The sequence below is a fragment of the Stenella coeruleoalba genome, assembly GCF_951394435.1.
Source record: "Stenella coeruleoalba genome assembly, chromosome: 5".
NCBI lineage: Eukaryota > Metazoa > Chordata > Mammalia > Artiodactyla > Delphinidae > Stenella > Stenella coeruleoalba.
This window is the reverse complement of record NC_137150.1, coordinates 85240250-85256476: the sequence shown is the minus strand read 5'-3', so window position 1 is coordinate 85256476 and position 16227 is coordinate 85240250. Positions and strand designations below refer to the sequence as shown.

General features: G+C 40.2%; 1 protein-coding gene across 1 annotated transcript in view; it reads right to left on the bottom strand.

Annotated features, from left to right (window-relative positions):
* CFAP44 (cilia and flagella associated protein 44) overlaps positions 1-16227 on the bottom strand; it is a 134092-nt gene that overhangs the window by 546 nt on the left and 117319 nt on the right. Inside the window, exons 29-34 of the mRNA XM_079922398.1 lie at positions 12603-12713; positions 11212-11342; positions 9849-9965; positions 8778-8979; positions 4896-5056; positions 3235-3369 (exon numbers count right to left, since the gene is read on the bottom strand). Coding sequence (XP_079778524.1) covers positions 3235-3369; positions 4896-5056; positions 8778-8979; positions 9849-9965; positions 11212-11342; positions 12603-12713 — 857 coding nt within the window. The remainder of the gene's footprint in view (positions 1-3234; positions 3370-4895; positions 5057-8777; positions 8980-9848; positions 9966-11211; positions 11343-12602; positions 12714-16227) is intronic.

Sequence of the window (16227 nt, the reverse complement as noted above, 5' to 3'; positions counted from 1 at the left end):
GCCCAGCCAATTCCTGCTCATGTTTCAGACATCAGTTTTAGGGAGGATTTCTTCACCCCATGGGCTGGGTTAGGGTTCCTGTTCTACGTTCTGTCAAATCATCCATCACTCATCATTGTAGTTATTAGACTGAACCATTTGAAATTTGTGACATGTGACCATTTTTTAGCCTAAAAAGTAGCAGTTTCCTATGGTTTGACCTAAGTGCTTGTTTGATATCTTTCTTGCTAGATCCTGTGCCTTAGAAATAGAGCCCAATATGCCTGGATCTCACCACTCTACCCAGCATCCGCCCTAGAACTTGTTACATAAGTAGACGCTCAATAAATCTGAACGTGCATTAAAGGAAGGGACATAACACCTCGTTATCTTCTCCGTGCCAGGTGCTTTATGTCTGCAACCTCATGTGATCCTCACAACTCAGAACCAGGTGGTGTTATTCCAATTTTAAAGATACAGAAACTGACAGGTTTATGAACTGGCCCAAGTCACTATAATATTAAGGACTGGAAGCAGGATGAGAACCAGGTTACCTGAAGCCAAAAGCCCATGATTTGTCTGTTACCCCACTTACTATGGCAGCCCTTCCTCATAAGTAGGGGTTGTCATTACCCAGTACCTTCTTTTTTTTTTTTTTTTTTTTTTTTTTTTTTTGCGGTACGCAGGCCTCTCACTGTTGTGGCCTCTCCCGTTGCGGAGCACAGGCTCCAGACACGCAGGCTCTGCGGCCATGGCTCATGGGCCCAGCCGCTCCGCGGCATGTGGGATCTTCCCGGACCAGGGCACGAACCCGTGTCCCCTGCATCGGCGGGCGGACTCTCAACCACTGCGCCACCAGGGAAGCCCCCAGTACCTTCTTGCCTCTTCTCCCTTGCCCACCTTCACTTCAGGGGCTGTGAAAACTAAACACTAACCTTAGCCACTTTCTTTTCCAGCTGGGAGTGGCTAAGTAGATGTAGCAGAAAACATTTGCTTTCTTAATGAAAGGGACACAAGAGTCTGGCATTTGGGCAGCAACCACAGAGCTGGGGCAGCTGTCTGTGACTCTGAAGGAAACTTCAGCCACGGAGAGAGTCACAGAGATACTGGCCCTGACATCACAGCCCCACTAAACTAAAACCCCTCAGTCATCTCCTGCAGACTTCTTGTTAAGTGAGGAAAAGCACCCCTATTTGTTTAAGCTACTCTTCAAAAGTGGGGCTTTTGGTTACTTGTAGCTAAATGCACGGCCCCTCATGCCCAGTCAGTCACTCTGAAGTCACCTTAGCTTTTCCCTCATTCTCTTTACCATATCCAAACAAATTTTGGCTCTTCTTACTTTGAAATGTCTTTGACTGTTGGTTTTTTGTCCTTGCCATCTTCATCCCAATCCATGCCTAGATTGTTGTAAGAGTAATAGCTATGGAGTCAGACAGTTTAAAAACAAACTTCCCGTTCACTGCAGCTCTATTTACAATAGCAGGGACGTGGAAGCAACCTAAGTGTCCATCAGCAGATGAATGGATAAAGATGATGTGGCACATTTATACAATGGAATATTACTCAGCCATAAAAAGGAACGAAACTGAGTTACTTGTAGTGCGGTCAGTGGACCTAGAGTCTGTCATACAAAGTGAAGTCAGTCAGAAAGAGAAAAACAAATACCATATGCTAACACATATATATGGAATCTAAAAAAAAAATTGGTTCTGAAGAACCTAGGGGCAGGACAGGAATAAAGACGCAGACGTAGAAAATGGACTTGAGGACACGGGGAGGGGGAAGGGTAAGCTGGGACGAAGTGAGAGAGTGGCATGGACATATATACACTACCAAATGTAAAATAGATAGCTAGTGGGAAGCAGCCGCATAGCACAGGGAGATCAGCTCGGTGCTTTGTGACCACCTAGAGGGGTGGGAGGGAGATGCAAGAGGGAGGGGATATGGGGATATATGTATACGTATAGCTGATTCACTTTGTTATACACAGAAACTAACACACCATTGTAAAGCAATTATACTCCAATAAAGATGTTAAAAAAAAGAAACTTCCCCACGCATTAGCTCTGAGAGCATGAGCACGTTACTTCACCACTCTGAGCTTTGGAAAGTGGTATTTTGAAGATTCAATGAGACAGCCAATGGAAAGAGACCATACATGTAAAACTATATATATAAAGATATACTATGTAAAGAGACCTACACAATCAATTCCCTTTCCCAGTCAACTGATCTGCCTCCAAACTCTTTCCTCTCCAAGGTATCTGGACGTTCAAAGCACATCAAGTCAACAGATGTTTACTCCCTGACGACTCTGTGAAGAGTCTGTCTAGGCATCACCGCTCTTGAATACTGCTGTGACCCTTCATTCAATAATTCTTTAGTGGATAAAGGGCCTTTGATATTCAGATTCTAGGCTTCCTCTCTATTTTAGTTGTAAACCTCCCAGAGCCTCTTATTCATTCTTTCTTTTGGACTTTTGCTTAGACCAGTGATTCTTCAGCTCTAGCATGCAGCTGAATCAGCTGGAAGGCTTGTTCTAGATTGCTGGACCCCTCCCCCACAGCCTCTGATTCTGTAGATCTGGGGGAACCGCACTTTGAGAACCCCTGGCTTAGAACATTTCCTGGGCACGTAAAGAAAACCAAGAGAAAAAAAAAAAAAGAAAACAGCATTTTTGCAGGTACTATTAAAAGATTATAGCACATAGTTCAGAATATGCCATGTGTGTTATGTCCCTAGAAGGCAAGGCTTAAATAGGGTGAAACTTTATAAATAAGTATTATCCACCACATGCTGTATTAAGTACTACTAGGTTAGCCTCAATAAGTATTATATAAAAGCAAGTTGAAAGCCCTAAAAAGTAACAAGTGTTTTAATAAGTAACATGTGGCCTCCCATAATTCAGGAGGCCCCCTGTAGGTCAAAGGAAGTAAACCTGTATTGGAAATGGATGTTTGACACCAAATTCAGGGAGCATGTTGATGTCACTATTTATACCTAAGTAACCCTACATCTGCAAGGGCCAAGGCAAATCCCTTAATTAGTACTTGTATGAATTCATGGTACCCAGTAGGCATACAGTAAAGCTAGTCCCTCAGGCTCATTTTAATATAGACGGTATCAACTCTGTCCTCAGGGACCCAAGTGGGCCAGAAACGTCCAAGATCAAGGTTTGTTTAAAAGCCAGCACTTGATATTCCCTTTATAGAACATCCCCAATTCTGACAAAAGGTCTGAAGAAAAGGAACATACCTGTTGGTTCTGTAGAATATTCAACTGAGAATCAAGTTTCTTCTTTTCAGTACATAAATCATTCATCTGATGAAGTTTTTTGGTGTGTTCTTTTGTCTTCATCATCAATTCCCGTCGCATTTGAGCAATCTTTTCCTACCGGGGCAGAAAGATGCAAAATGGATTAAGTGAATGAGGAAGCAGAGAAAAATGAATGATTTGATCAAAACCACCAGGCAAATGGAGTGATGTGCACATAGAAAAATACAATAAGCCAATAGTATCAGAAGCAAGTGCACTGGGTCTGGTTTGATTAAAGAAGAATGTAAGCAGGATGAAAGTAGGTAAAAATAAGATAGACATCACTCCATTGTTGAGCAATGACATTAGGGTGCATACTGAGTGATGGTATTCATTCATTAAAAGGGAGAATCATCCTTTAAGCAGGAAATGTTCCTGTATTGCTTTTTCCCCAGTCTTGGCCCAGGATCCTCAAGGTGACCCGCTTGAATGGCCATACATGTGCCAGTGGCTTTCCTTTGTTCTCCTACTACTCCAACAAATTATTTTAGATAGCACATATTATCTCCAGCACTACCCTGATAGGGACCATCCCACTGACACGAACACTGAAGTAATTTGTTTCTTCACGGTACAGTGGCAAATCTTCGATGAGACAAGATAGCACTAGGAGGGACTTCCCTGGTGGTCCAGTGGTAAAGAATCCGCCTTCCAGTGCAGGGGACACAGGTTCAATCCCACATACCATGGGGCAACTAAGCCCACGCACCACAACAATTGAGTTTGCGCACATCGACTAGAGCCCACGCGCAGCAAACTACAGAGCCCACGTGCCCTGGAGCCCGGCACGCCACAACTAGAGAGAGAGAAAACCCTCACGCCACAACTAGAGAGAAACCCGAGCAGACCTTGCACCATCACAAAAAAATCCCGCATGCCTCAACAAAGACCCCGTGTGCTGCAACTAAGACCTGAGGCAGCCAAAAAACAAATAAGGAAAATAAATAAATATTAAAAAAAAAAAAAGATTAGCGCTAGGAACCTCTCCTCCTTCCCTATCTACTGTGAAGACAGAAAACTGGAGAAGCCATAATTATTTGTGGGCTTATAAAATCTCTGTAAAAGTTCCTGTCTCTGAATCAGGCTGTCACTGGGGTACTGCCTCATCTCATGGCTCCGGGAACAGTGTAGGCATTTAATACCTTCTAAGACCCTACCAGCTAAATAGTAGATACTTTGTTATAAAATGTATTACTCAGAGATGTTTTTCTAATTTCCAGAATGGAAATAGCATCAAAAGCTATTTAGAATAATACAATTAGGTCCTCAGAGTATAGCAGTTCATGTCTAACACTATTAGAACGTTTATACCTTAATGCAGACCTCAGAGTAGAATCTCTCTGTAATCTTTCATGCCATTTTGCCATCATATTTACATGAATCCTGGATCCCAGACCCAATGCTAGTGCTTTCATCCCAAGATAGACCAGTGGCTCAACTAAGTGAATGGTAAGAAAGCCGAGACAGGCTTAAGATCATCGAGGAACCAAGTGGGGCTCACACACGTGCCTCCAGGTGTACAGATGCTTTGCAGGAACCACTGAAAGCTCACCAGGAGTCCTTGCCTCCACCCAGTGGATCACCTGCCCTCTCATCCTAACCTCCCACATCTTCATTTCCTTTGCGTTTGATAGCTCCTTTCGAAGTTTCTTGATCTTTAGTTCTTCAAGTGTTGTATTCACAGAAAGTGTCTGAAGGGCTTCTAGGTTGACCACACGGCCAAACTTGCTGACCATTAGTTGATTGACTGTTTCTTCCATTTCTAAAAGAAGACAGTCAGTGTCAGGTTGTTCACCAGATCCCACTGTTATTAAATGAATAATACCAATACCACTACCATTCTGAGGAACAGCTTTTGCAAGAAGATGATAAGAGATTTTACGTTACCAGTTGGGTTTTCCTCTGTGACTTTTCACCTACAACTTTCCTCACTTAGAATGCACATTGCTCTCTTGTCTTTTCATCTACTTCAAATTCCTGTGTCAAAGGGACTCATCTTTCCCAACTGGCTACACCTTCTGATCTGCCCCTCCTCAGATTATTCATGGGCCCAAATGGGATTATGAAGCCTTCAGTTTTTAATTTTTTATTACTGATCTCTATAACCTCTGGTGTTGAGAATAGAACAGTCACTGAACAGAAGTTTCCATCTTATTCCAAGTAAAAATATTAAAATCCTTGCAGTGGTTCACAAGGTCCTACCTGTCCTGCCCTGCCCCTATTATCTCTCCCACCTCCTTTCCCACACCTCTCTCCTCATTCACTCCAGACACCTTTTTCTCAACCTTCTCAAACATTCTGGGCTCACTTGGATATTCTCGTATGGAATTGTCTGGAATTCTCTTCCCGAATAGCCACATGACTCACTCCACACAGCCCATTTTCTGAAAACAAGTTGTGAGACTGGTGAAAGACTCATTTCCAAAACACCCATTTCTGAAGGTGTAACCAAATGTAATTTGTCCGCTAACCAGGGAGAACCACATCTTAGTAAGTATATCACCTTTCCAGGGAGCTCTTCCCTGGCTTCCTATGGACCTCAGCACTCTTTCCCAGTCCCTTTCTAATTTTTTCTTCTTAACAATCCTCTCCATCTTACATGCAATATGTTTTACTTTTGTTAACTGTGTTTCCTCAACATGTGAACACTGGAAAACCTGGAGAAAATTCCATTTGTGGAGTCTGAGCTCCCCAAGAAAGTATAATCTTGTAACAAGATTTTCTCAGTCACCAGAGTCCCCTAAGTGAAGTCTGAAGGCCCTAAGGTGTAACAAGATGATGCAATTCTGTTACAGTACGGGAATTTGTCTTCAGGTATAATCGTTATGGCTGAATGATAATGGTATAACCAGCCTGGCTGCCATTTTGCACAATCCAGGGAGGGTTATTCATTTCTATTCTACGTGAGTGGCGCCCCATGGACTTGTGTCATGCGGTGGCCATGATAATCAGTGATGCAAATGAAATGACTGGATTATTGGCACATGTGTGGCTAGCCTGTGGCTGCCTGCTTGGCCTCCCTCAGTAAGAAACTTGACTTCCCCCAGCTAGCCCCATATAACAGGGTCCCCTCTCCCAAGGCAGCCTCATGTACTAGGACATGGACTCTGGTCCTCGCCACTGTGGAGCCAGCCTAACAACACCCTTCTCCTGACTCAGGCCAGCTAGTGTTCCCTGGGCACATAAAGGCTTCTGGAACACTCCCCATCCTCTGTCCCCATGGCTGCAAGCTGTGCTCTCCTTGAAAAGGAGAGAACTTACCTCCCCACCCCATGTTCTAGACTCTCCTCTTCTTCCCCATTGGGTGTAGGGATGGAGGCAGGCAACAGTGAGTGACTGTGGTGTTTCTCATCACTGGTAAGCATTTGTTCTTTGAGATACAGTAAAGGAACCACTCCTAGCTTCACCTTCTGAATTAGGAGATCAGTCTTTAACCAGACTCACAACTTGCTTTCAGAAAATGGACTGGGGGTAGGAGAAGAACTCAAAGAACTTAAAGAACTTAATTTCAACTAACATTCCAGAAATGTGAATACTTCATTTCATCTTCTTCACACATTTTTCCAAACGGCGAGGTTACTCAGATGGAAATAAGCTTCTTTCCTCATTTTCATACTAGTTTGTTCCTTGGTTTGACAAATAGTATTTCCAAATATAAACAACATTCACAGGCTACAGAAGCCAAAGGAATGTGAAGTACGTGAGAAACATTGGGGCCTCAAGGTTTATACCTGAGAAAACTCTATGTCTCAAATAAGTGTTATTCAAACATAGAGTCCTAACATGTATTTTAAAATTGTATAATCCAGCCACCCATGAGGGTAGAACCATCATCACTCATTAGAAACTGACCTCTACAAATCCAAGCCACTTGGATTGACTGACTGCTATATTCTTCCCATTATTTTTCTTTTCCAAATTTTCTTTTAAAAAATATTATTCAATTGTGGTAAAATACACATAACAAAATGTACCATTTTAATCTTTAAAGTGTACAGGTCTGTGGCATTAAGGTAGATGCTATTATAGTATTGGTAATATTATTAAAGTTGGAATACTTCATCACTTACACATATGTTCCATATATCAAATATTCAAAAGGTATTTTAAGAGAATTGTCTTTACTCCATACATCTTATACTGTATACCTCAATTCCATCTGAATTAAGAACGTAAATGTGAGGAACACTACTAATAGAAGAAACGATAGAAAAATATCTTTGTGACCTCAAAATAGGAAAGGATTTCTTAAGACAGACACACATACACACACACACACACAATGAACAAACCATAAATAGATTGATAAAATTAATTATATTGAGATTTTTAAATGTCTGTATCCCAAAAAGATACACTAAATAAAGTAAAAAGGCGAGACACATATTAGAAAAGATTCGAAGTGAATGTAATGGACAAAGAAAGACATAAAATATAGGAAAAAACTCCCTACAATCAATAAAATAAAAAAAACAAGTAAAAAAATGGGCAAAGTGTATGACAGGCAAGAAAAGGAAACACAAATAAACAGCAAATAAGCTATGTGAAGACATTCAACCTCAAGGACTTCAGGAAACAGTGAAATACAATTTTAACATCTACGAGGTTGGCAGAAATATGAAAGTCTAGCAGTATTAAGTGTTGATTAGACTATGGAGCCCAGGAAATTCTCACACTGCCAAGGGTGAGAAAAGGGTACAGCCACTTTGGAGGGCAACTTGACAATACCCAGGACAGCGGAAAATGCACACACCCCCCTCTCACCCAGAGCCCCCAGTCCTGGGGACTCGCCTCCTTCCACACATGCACGGGGAGACATGTACAAGAAGGTTCACTGTAACACTGCCTGTAATCATGAAAAATTACAAGTACCCTAAATATCCATCCACAGGAGACTGAAGAAAAACTCTTATAGTCCTACAATGGAATATTGTAGTACCAGTTAAAATGAGTAATTATCTGTAGCAATACGGATTACTCTCAAAAACTGGTTTAATAAAGTGAACTGCCAAATGATAGGAATAATATTATATTACAGTTAACAACATACAAAGGCACTTTGTATACTGTGTGTGGATACATCCATATGTATACAGACGTGCCTGGTGGTTGATTCTGGGGAAGGAGAGAGCAGAACAGTATTATAAGGAGAAGGGCCTTCAGTTGTATCTTCAATGCTTATTTCTTAAGCTTGCTAGTGGGTACAGGGGCTATTGCTGTATTATTCTATAATTTATTATACATAAAACCTTTAAAAATTGCGAGAAACTGTTTCTATGACAAAATATTTATCCTTTTAAACCAGGAGAATGACCTTTTGATAGAATCAGGAGAGAGAGTAAGTGGGAAGACGGGAAGGTGTTATTTCCTCTCAGTGGTTCCGATCTGTGATGACCTACTGTTTTCAAAGTTGGAGATGGCACTTGACAGTTCCCTCTCTAATCAATAAATATTACTAAATAAGCCACGGGCTTAATACTCACTCTGTATAGTTTTGGCCATCTCTCTCTTTTCTCGGATGAGCTGTTTACGCCGTTCCCGGCAATCTTTGTTAAGTTTTTGCTGCTGGGAATTTTCCTCGTGGAGCTGGACAATTCGTTCTTGCAGTCGTCCCAAGGAGTGGTTCGAAAAGACCAAAGTTCCAGAAAGATCACTAGGTATTTCTCCGAATACCACATACTCTATCTACAAAAGCAAAACAAAACAAATCAAAATAGACAAAGACCAAGCTAAACTGAAGGTCATGGAAAGCATAAGGGAAACACTTCTTTCTCTGTCCCTTGTCACCACTGAGTAAGGTAAAAGCAGGAAGCCACTTTCAAATAGAAGTCACATTATGTCCCTCTGGGACAGCACTTCTTTCCAAAAAGACCATGCTTGATATCTACTGCATAAGGATGGAACGGACATTTCAGGGTTGGCATATTAGGCAAATTGCTACAGATCGCTAATCCTGTTTGGGTCAGGCTAAACAAGATGTATGTAAGGCTGATCTTAGGTTTTTCTTCTAACATACAGCTTTCTCTATTTACGTGACAAAACATGGTACTTTGCTGATATGATCTCTGCACTTTAATGTAAGTTGTAGTTTGAGCGGGATATAGAGATGAACAAAGAGAGGGAAAAAAGAGAAAGAATATTTTCCTTTTATCTTAACCTCCCTCATTAACAAGTAGAGATTAAGTGAAGCTACTTCTTGCATCATTAGTTCATGTCTACTTAAAGATGGTGTGAAAAGCGACATGTGCCCAAGAGCCAACATTTCAACCTCCAAGCCATTCCCTTAAGTCCTAGGCTTCTCATTTCTTCAGACTTGAAATGATTCAACTTTCAAAGTGATAATGGACCACAGGGAAACATACATGTTTTCATATTATGCTTTTATAACAATCTCAGAAGGGGTAAGAAAAGTTGGGGTGTCATTCTACAGGTAGATTTCTCACAAGGACTGCACTTCTGCCCCCTAGTGGCCCATGAATTTTTCTCTGGAAAAGCCTGAGTGTCATATGGCTTTCCTGCTCAGACAGGGTGGGGCAACCTCTCAGACCCGTCACCTGGTGGAGCTTGAGAGGAATCACAACCAGCAGCTCATTCAACCGCTGCTGCTTCTCACGCTGATAAGCCTCCAGGGCCTCCTCGGCCATGTTCAGGTTAGTTGCCACAATCTTGACCTGTGGAAAGCCCCATGTGTGAGATGTTGAAAAGATTCACTGAATATATACCCGAGGTGGTAAATGAAGCCTTTCTGGGAGGAAGCAAAAGCATGAGCTGGATCTGCTTTGTTGGACTGTGGTGATTAAACGGACGATCCCAGTCTGCAGCCCAGCAATATATATTATTCTCTTCCTGCTAAGTCATGATCCACACCACTTTTTCAATTGTTCTAATGACCCCAGAGTTGTATAGGTTTTGTTAATGAAAACTCAGAAGACTTGTCCCCATCTCCCTTTTGTTTTCTGCAGTAAAAGCATCCCTCAGGGCTTCCCTGGTGCAGTGCCCCGGTCCGGGAAGATCCCACATGCCGCAGAGTGGCTGGGCCCGTGAGCCATGGCTGCTGAGCCTGCGCGTCCGGAGCCTGTGCTCCACAACGGGAGAGGCCACAACAGTGAGAGGCCCGCGTACCGCAAAAAAAAAAAAAAAAAGCATCTCTCAGCCTGGAATGTCTTTGTCAGGATGGTTCAAATCTCATTTGGTCATAATGACATCAATAAACTAGAGAAAAAAGCCCTTTAAAGTAATGAAACTACTAACTACAGTATTTCTAAAGCACATAGCTTCATCTCCTAAAATACTAGAACGTTTTCCAAATCATTTCCTTGTTCAAGAGAAGCAATCTATCAAAAATATTTCTGAATATGAGTCAAGTGATGCTGCTCTAGGAAAGAGTACTTAAGAGGGAAACTGAGCAGATACAGCAGAAAAATCACTATAATTGTACCAGAAGTTTAGCTTAGTGGCCTCCCACATGGAATGCATACACCCCAGAGTGTCAAAGTCATCTACTGGGGTCCGGAAAGAAGTTTCAATTTCTATTTACTTTTATCTTATTCTTGTTAATTTCTGTTTTTGCAAATGTTTCATAATACATAAAATATATTAGTACAATAGTTCATGTATATAATTTATAAATAAATATACATTTATTGTGGGAATATGTGCTCCACAATTTTTTTACTTATAGAAGTATGTAATCAAAAAAGTTTGGAGGCCAATGATTTAGATAAAGAAAGTCCCAGTCATTAAAAGAGCAATGGCCCCTCAACCACAACTGTAAATGGATATAACATGGGAAATGTCTGTTCTCTTACAAGAAGTCCTAACTCATGCCATTGCTATGAAATAGCAATATTATAGCTGCAAGGAGATGTAGCTTGTTGGGAGAGGATGAACAGACCTGAGAAGGGCAGACCAACATACTTTTTTGAACAATGTATCATATTCCTTTCTGAGGTTATCGATCACTTTCTTTTCTTCAACTAAGGCCTCTTCAATGTCCAGCCTTTTCTCTCGAAGTTGAAGGGCCAGTTCAAAGAGACCCTTATCACAATCTGAAAAGACAGTCAAAACAGCAAAGCAGCCCCATTTGTTAGGGAATGTAGTAATACAATAAGTGTGGACTTTGGAGCTTCAGAATTATTAATGTCCATCTACTCCAGCAAGGTTCCATCATACTTAGGGCTCCAGGTAGAAATTATTCTGGGTAGAAATTATGAATGGTATTAATAATCATGATAGTGGTTATGATACTAGTATTGATGTTCTGAGCAGTGCTCTGAGCCAGGCTCGGTGCTGGGTCCTTTATGTACCTTATCTCATTCAAGGCTCACAGGCCCTGCAAGGTAGAGACTGTTGTTCCCATTTTATAGGTCACGACCACCCGACCACCGTAAGCCTCAGAGAGGTCACACAGCTGATATGTGACAGAATGGGATTCAAGTACAGTACCTCTGTATTAATTTCCGCTATATCACACTGACAGCCACATTTATCCACTGAGTAATTGATAAAGAATGTGAAAATATAATGGATCACTACAATGGAATTTAGGAACCATAGCTCCATCCCGAGTTCTACCACTAAACTAACTGTGAGCCTTTGTTCAAGCCGTTTAATCCTGCTATAAGATAACAAGTTGCACTACAAGATTTTCTAGCTTTCTTCCACTCACAAATATGATTTTAAGGAGATTCTTATTTTCAAAATCAAAACAAGATTTAAACTTTATTTGACTTCAAAATTTGATTTGTAATTGATATGAAATACCTAGGAAAATAATTTCAGATCAAGAAGAAACAGTTTTCCTACTGAGCCGTTCATGTATTGAGCCTGTAAGAATATTGGTCTGGACTATAAGAATATTGGACTGTAAGAATATTTCAGACTGGTTTCACCAAGCATCTCCAGGAAACGTAAAAATTGCCCTTACAAAACAGGTTTGAAATATGAAAACTGAATGGTTTGGCAAAAAGGAAGAGCTTATAAAAATATACTTAAATATATATTTTTATATATAAATCTTCTGTTTCTCTATAAAATGAAACTTTCTGCATAATTTATGACTCTGAATCAACTAGAGATTGTCTGCAGATTATTTAATTGAGTACTTATAAATATCTGCCTCAAGAAACAGAAAATTAATTGTCCAGAGAGCCCCAAAGAGTATCCATTAGACTATACTTCATACATATTAAGCCATCCTTTCCTTAAATATCATTATGAGACAATCGAGAAACCAATAAAAGGGAATTTTTGGTATTATCAATCCACAGTCACACGTAACAGAGAATGCATGGTTTTATCCCACTTACTTGTTGGGCAGATAGAATCATCAAAAACCTCATCTTCAGATCCAGACTCATCCTCATCACTCTCCAAGCTGGATTCTTCTTCACTTGATTCATCACTTTCTTCATCTTCATCTGAGGAGAGAGGGAAACATTGTTAATAAGCAGAGAAGTTCCTGTGTTAAGACTTTAAAAATAAATCATTTTTCAATGAGTTAGTTACTAGGGAAACAACAGGTAAATAAGGAAATTATTCAGTATTTTTAGAAGAATTTTAAATGGTTACGGATACAGAGACCACAAACTCAAATGCCTGCAGAAGGTTGTGCAATTAATTTCAATGCATTGAGTCAGAGAGGCTGCCAAGCTGCTTATGCTGTGACCCACCTAACACACACTTGGTTATACAGTCCACAATTCCTAAACCACAGTGCTCTGAAAACAGAGAAGGTTTTTCATAACTTCTCTGAACCGAAGTAATACCATTTATAATCTTCACTTAACCTACTTAGTGTGAATATTCATGTCTTGCTGCAGAAGTATTACGACGTTTGATTTAGAGATTCTGCACCAAACCCTGCTGGGGGTGTTAGTTGACAAAGACTCTCGCCTTTAACCAAACTTGAGTCAGACTCCTCTGAGTCCTCTGACTAGTGCTTGACTTTGAACTAAATGGGCTCTGTCCTGGGCCCATTTGGTTCAGTTTTAGCAAGAGTCCTGCTGAGTAATTCCCCACCCTTGATAGCTGGTCGAATTCCTTATTCCCTACCCTCAATATCTTATCACTCTGGCCTGCCTTCAACAGAAACCCTGTTAGGTCAGTTTAGCAAAGAATTACCCTACCTCTTAGTAATTTTCTATCAACTAACCCTGACCATGCTCCTTGGCTATAAATCTCCACTTGCCTTGTTGTATTCAGAGTTGAGCTGATCTCTCCCCTACTATAAAATTCCATTATAGTGATCTCCCTGAATAAAGTCTGCCTTATTCTTAGCAAGTGTCATGAATGATTTTTTCCTTTAACAATGTCATATTTAATATATTTTATAAAATTTTTTGAATACTAAAGTACATCTGCTCCCAAGAGTTTTGGATAAGGAATTGTAGACCTCCCCCACTCAACTCTAACCCCATTTTCTTTTAAAACACCTTGAGCCCATGTGGCAATTTCTATTATATGGAACATCAAAAAACAGAGATAAGAAGTGGACCTTATACTCACTAGAAGATTTGTTAAATTAAAATGTCTCAGAACTTTCCTGGTGGCACAGTGGTTAAGAATCTGCCTGCCAATACATGGGACATGTGTTCGAGCCCTGGTCCAGGATGGTCCCACGTGCCGCGGAGCAACTAAGCCTGTGCGCCACAATTACTGAGACTGCACTGTAGAGCCCACGAGCCACAACTACTGAAGCCCGCATGCCTAGAGCCCGTGCTCCGCAACAAGAGAAGCCACCGCAATTAGAAACCCACACACCGCAACAAAGAGTAGCCCTCACTCACCACAACTAGAGAAAACCTGCACCCAGCAACAAAGACCCAACGCAGCCAAAAATAAATAAATTAATTAATTAATTTAATTAAAATGTCTCTTAAAATGACTACAAGTGATCTGTACCACCTTATGGAATAAATCAGCAAAGTTTAAAATTAGGCTTTAAAATTCTTACATAGATTTCTGTTTTCAAGAAAATGAAGCAGATCTACTTCCCCTATTCCTCCCACTAAATACAGCCCAAACCCCTGGACATTATATGTAAAACAAACACAAGAAGACTCTGAGAAGTGGGGAGAAGGCAGCAGACCTACTAATGCACTTCGAACCCTGAGGAACAACACTGTGGTGAGTTCCTTGGGCCTTTTTTTTTTGCCCTGTATCTCAGAGGTGGAGAAGACTGAGAAACCTGAAACACCAACAGGTGCAGATAAAGAAAGGCCCAACCAGAACCTGCTCTCTCTAGCCAAATGACCTCACCATGCTGTCAGTAGAGATTCTGTGGGGAGCTGGGACTCCCATCTGCACACAACAATAGTAAGGAGATCTCCCTTCCCTTGGGTTAAAAAAAAGGCTGAGTACCTCCACCTGGCAGTAAGGAGGATGCACCCACTCCTTCCTCTGGCAGTGTTAGAGAAAGCCAAGTAAACAAGTAAGCCAGAAGATTTAAATAAGATACAGAATCTCATACATAATATGAACGTCTCCAGCTCTCAACTGAAAGTCAGGCATCATACCAAGAACCAAGAATATCTCCAACTGAATGAGAAAAGACAACCAATAAATGTTAACACTAAGATGACAGAAATGTTAGAATTATCTGACAAAGTACTTTAAACAGGCAAGATAAAAATGCTTCAATGAGCAATTATGAACACACTTGAAGCAAATGAAAAAATGCAATGCCTCAAAGAAATAGTCTCAGCCTATTTATTTATATAAAGAAGAACTAAATGGAAATTTTAGAACTGAAAAATACAATAATTAGAATAGAAACTAATGGATGGGTTCAACAGCAGAATGGAGGGGACAGAGAAATGAATCAGTGAACTTGAAGAAAGAACAGTAGAAAGTAGCCAGTTTGAACAACAGAGAGAAAACAAACTGGAAAAACAAACAGAATCCAAACCCCAGAGCCTCAGGGGCCTATGGGACCATAATGAAAGGTCTAACATTCATGCCATCAGAGTCACATGAAGGAGCGAGGAAAAGAGGGAGTCTTCAAAAGGACTTGAAGAAATAATGGCTGAAAACTTCTCAAATTTGGCAAAGGACATAAACCTACGGATAAGTTGAATGAATTCCAAAGAGGATAAATCCAAAAAAAAATCTACACTAAGACTCATCACAGTCAAACTTCTGAAAACTAAAGAGAAAAAAATCTTGAAGGCAAACAGAGAAAAGGGGATAAGCAATTTGAATATCAGAGGGTTTCTCATCAGAAACTATGGAGACCAGAAGGAATTGGCACAATATTTTTCAAATGCTGAAAGAAAAGAAATGCCAACCTACAATCCTATACCCAGTGAAAATGTCTTTCAGAAAAAGAGGAGAAATCAAGACATACTCAGATTATAGGAAAATTTAAGAAATTGCCACTAGTATACCTGCCATAAAAGAATGGATAAAAGAAATTCTTTACACAGAAGGAAAATTATTTTTTAAAACAGGAAACTTGGAGCAGAAACATGGATAAATACAATAGGCTTTCCTCCTCCAAGTGTTTAAATTATGTTTGATAATTGAAGCAAAAATTATAACATTATCTGATATGGTTCTAGATGTATGTAGAGGAAATATTTAAGACAAGCATATTATAAATAGGGAAGATAAAGAGATGTAAAGGTAGACGAGGATTCTATACTTGACTTAAACTGGTAAAATGATGACACTGGTGGACTGGGATAAATTATGTATATATATCAATAATATATAGAGCAACCACTAAAAAAAGTATACAAAGAGATACATTAAAAAGTGCTAGAGAAAATTAAAATGGAATTCTAAAAAAAATGTTCAAGTAACCCACAGGAAGGTAGGAAAAAGAACAAACACAGAAAACAGAGAATAAGAACAAATAAAAAATAAAATGGCAGACTTAAGCCCTAATATATCAAATGTAAGTGGTTCAATATACCAATTAGAAGACAGAGT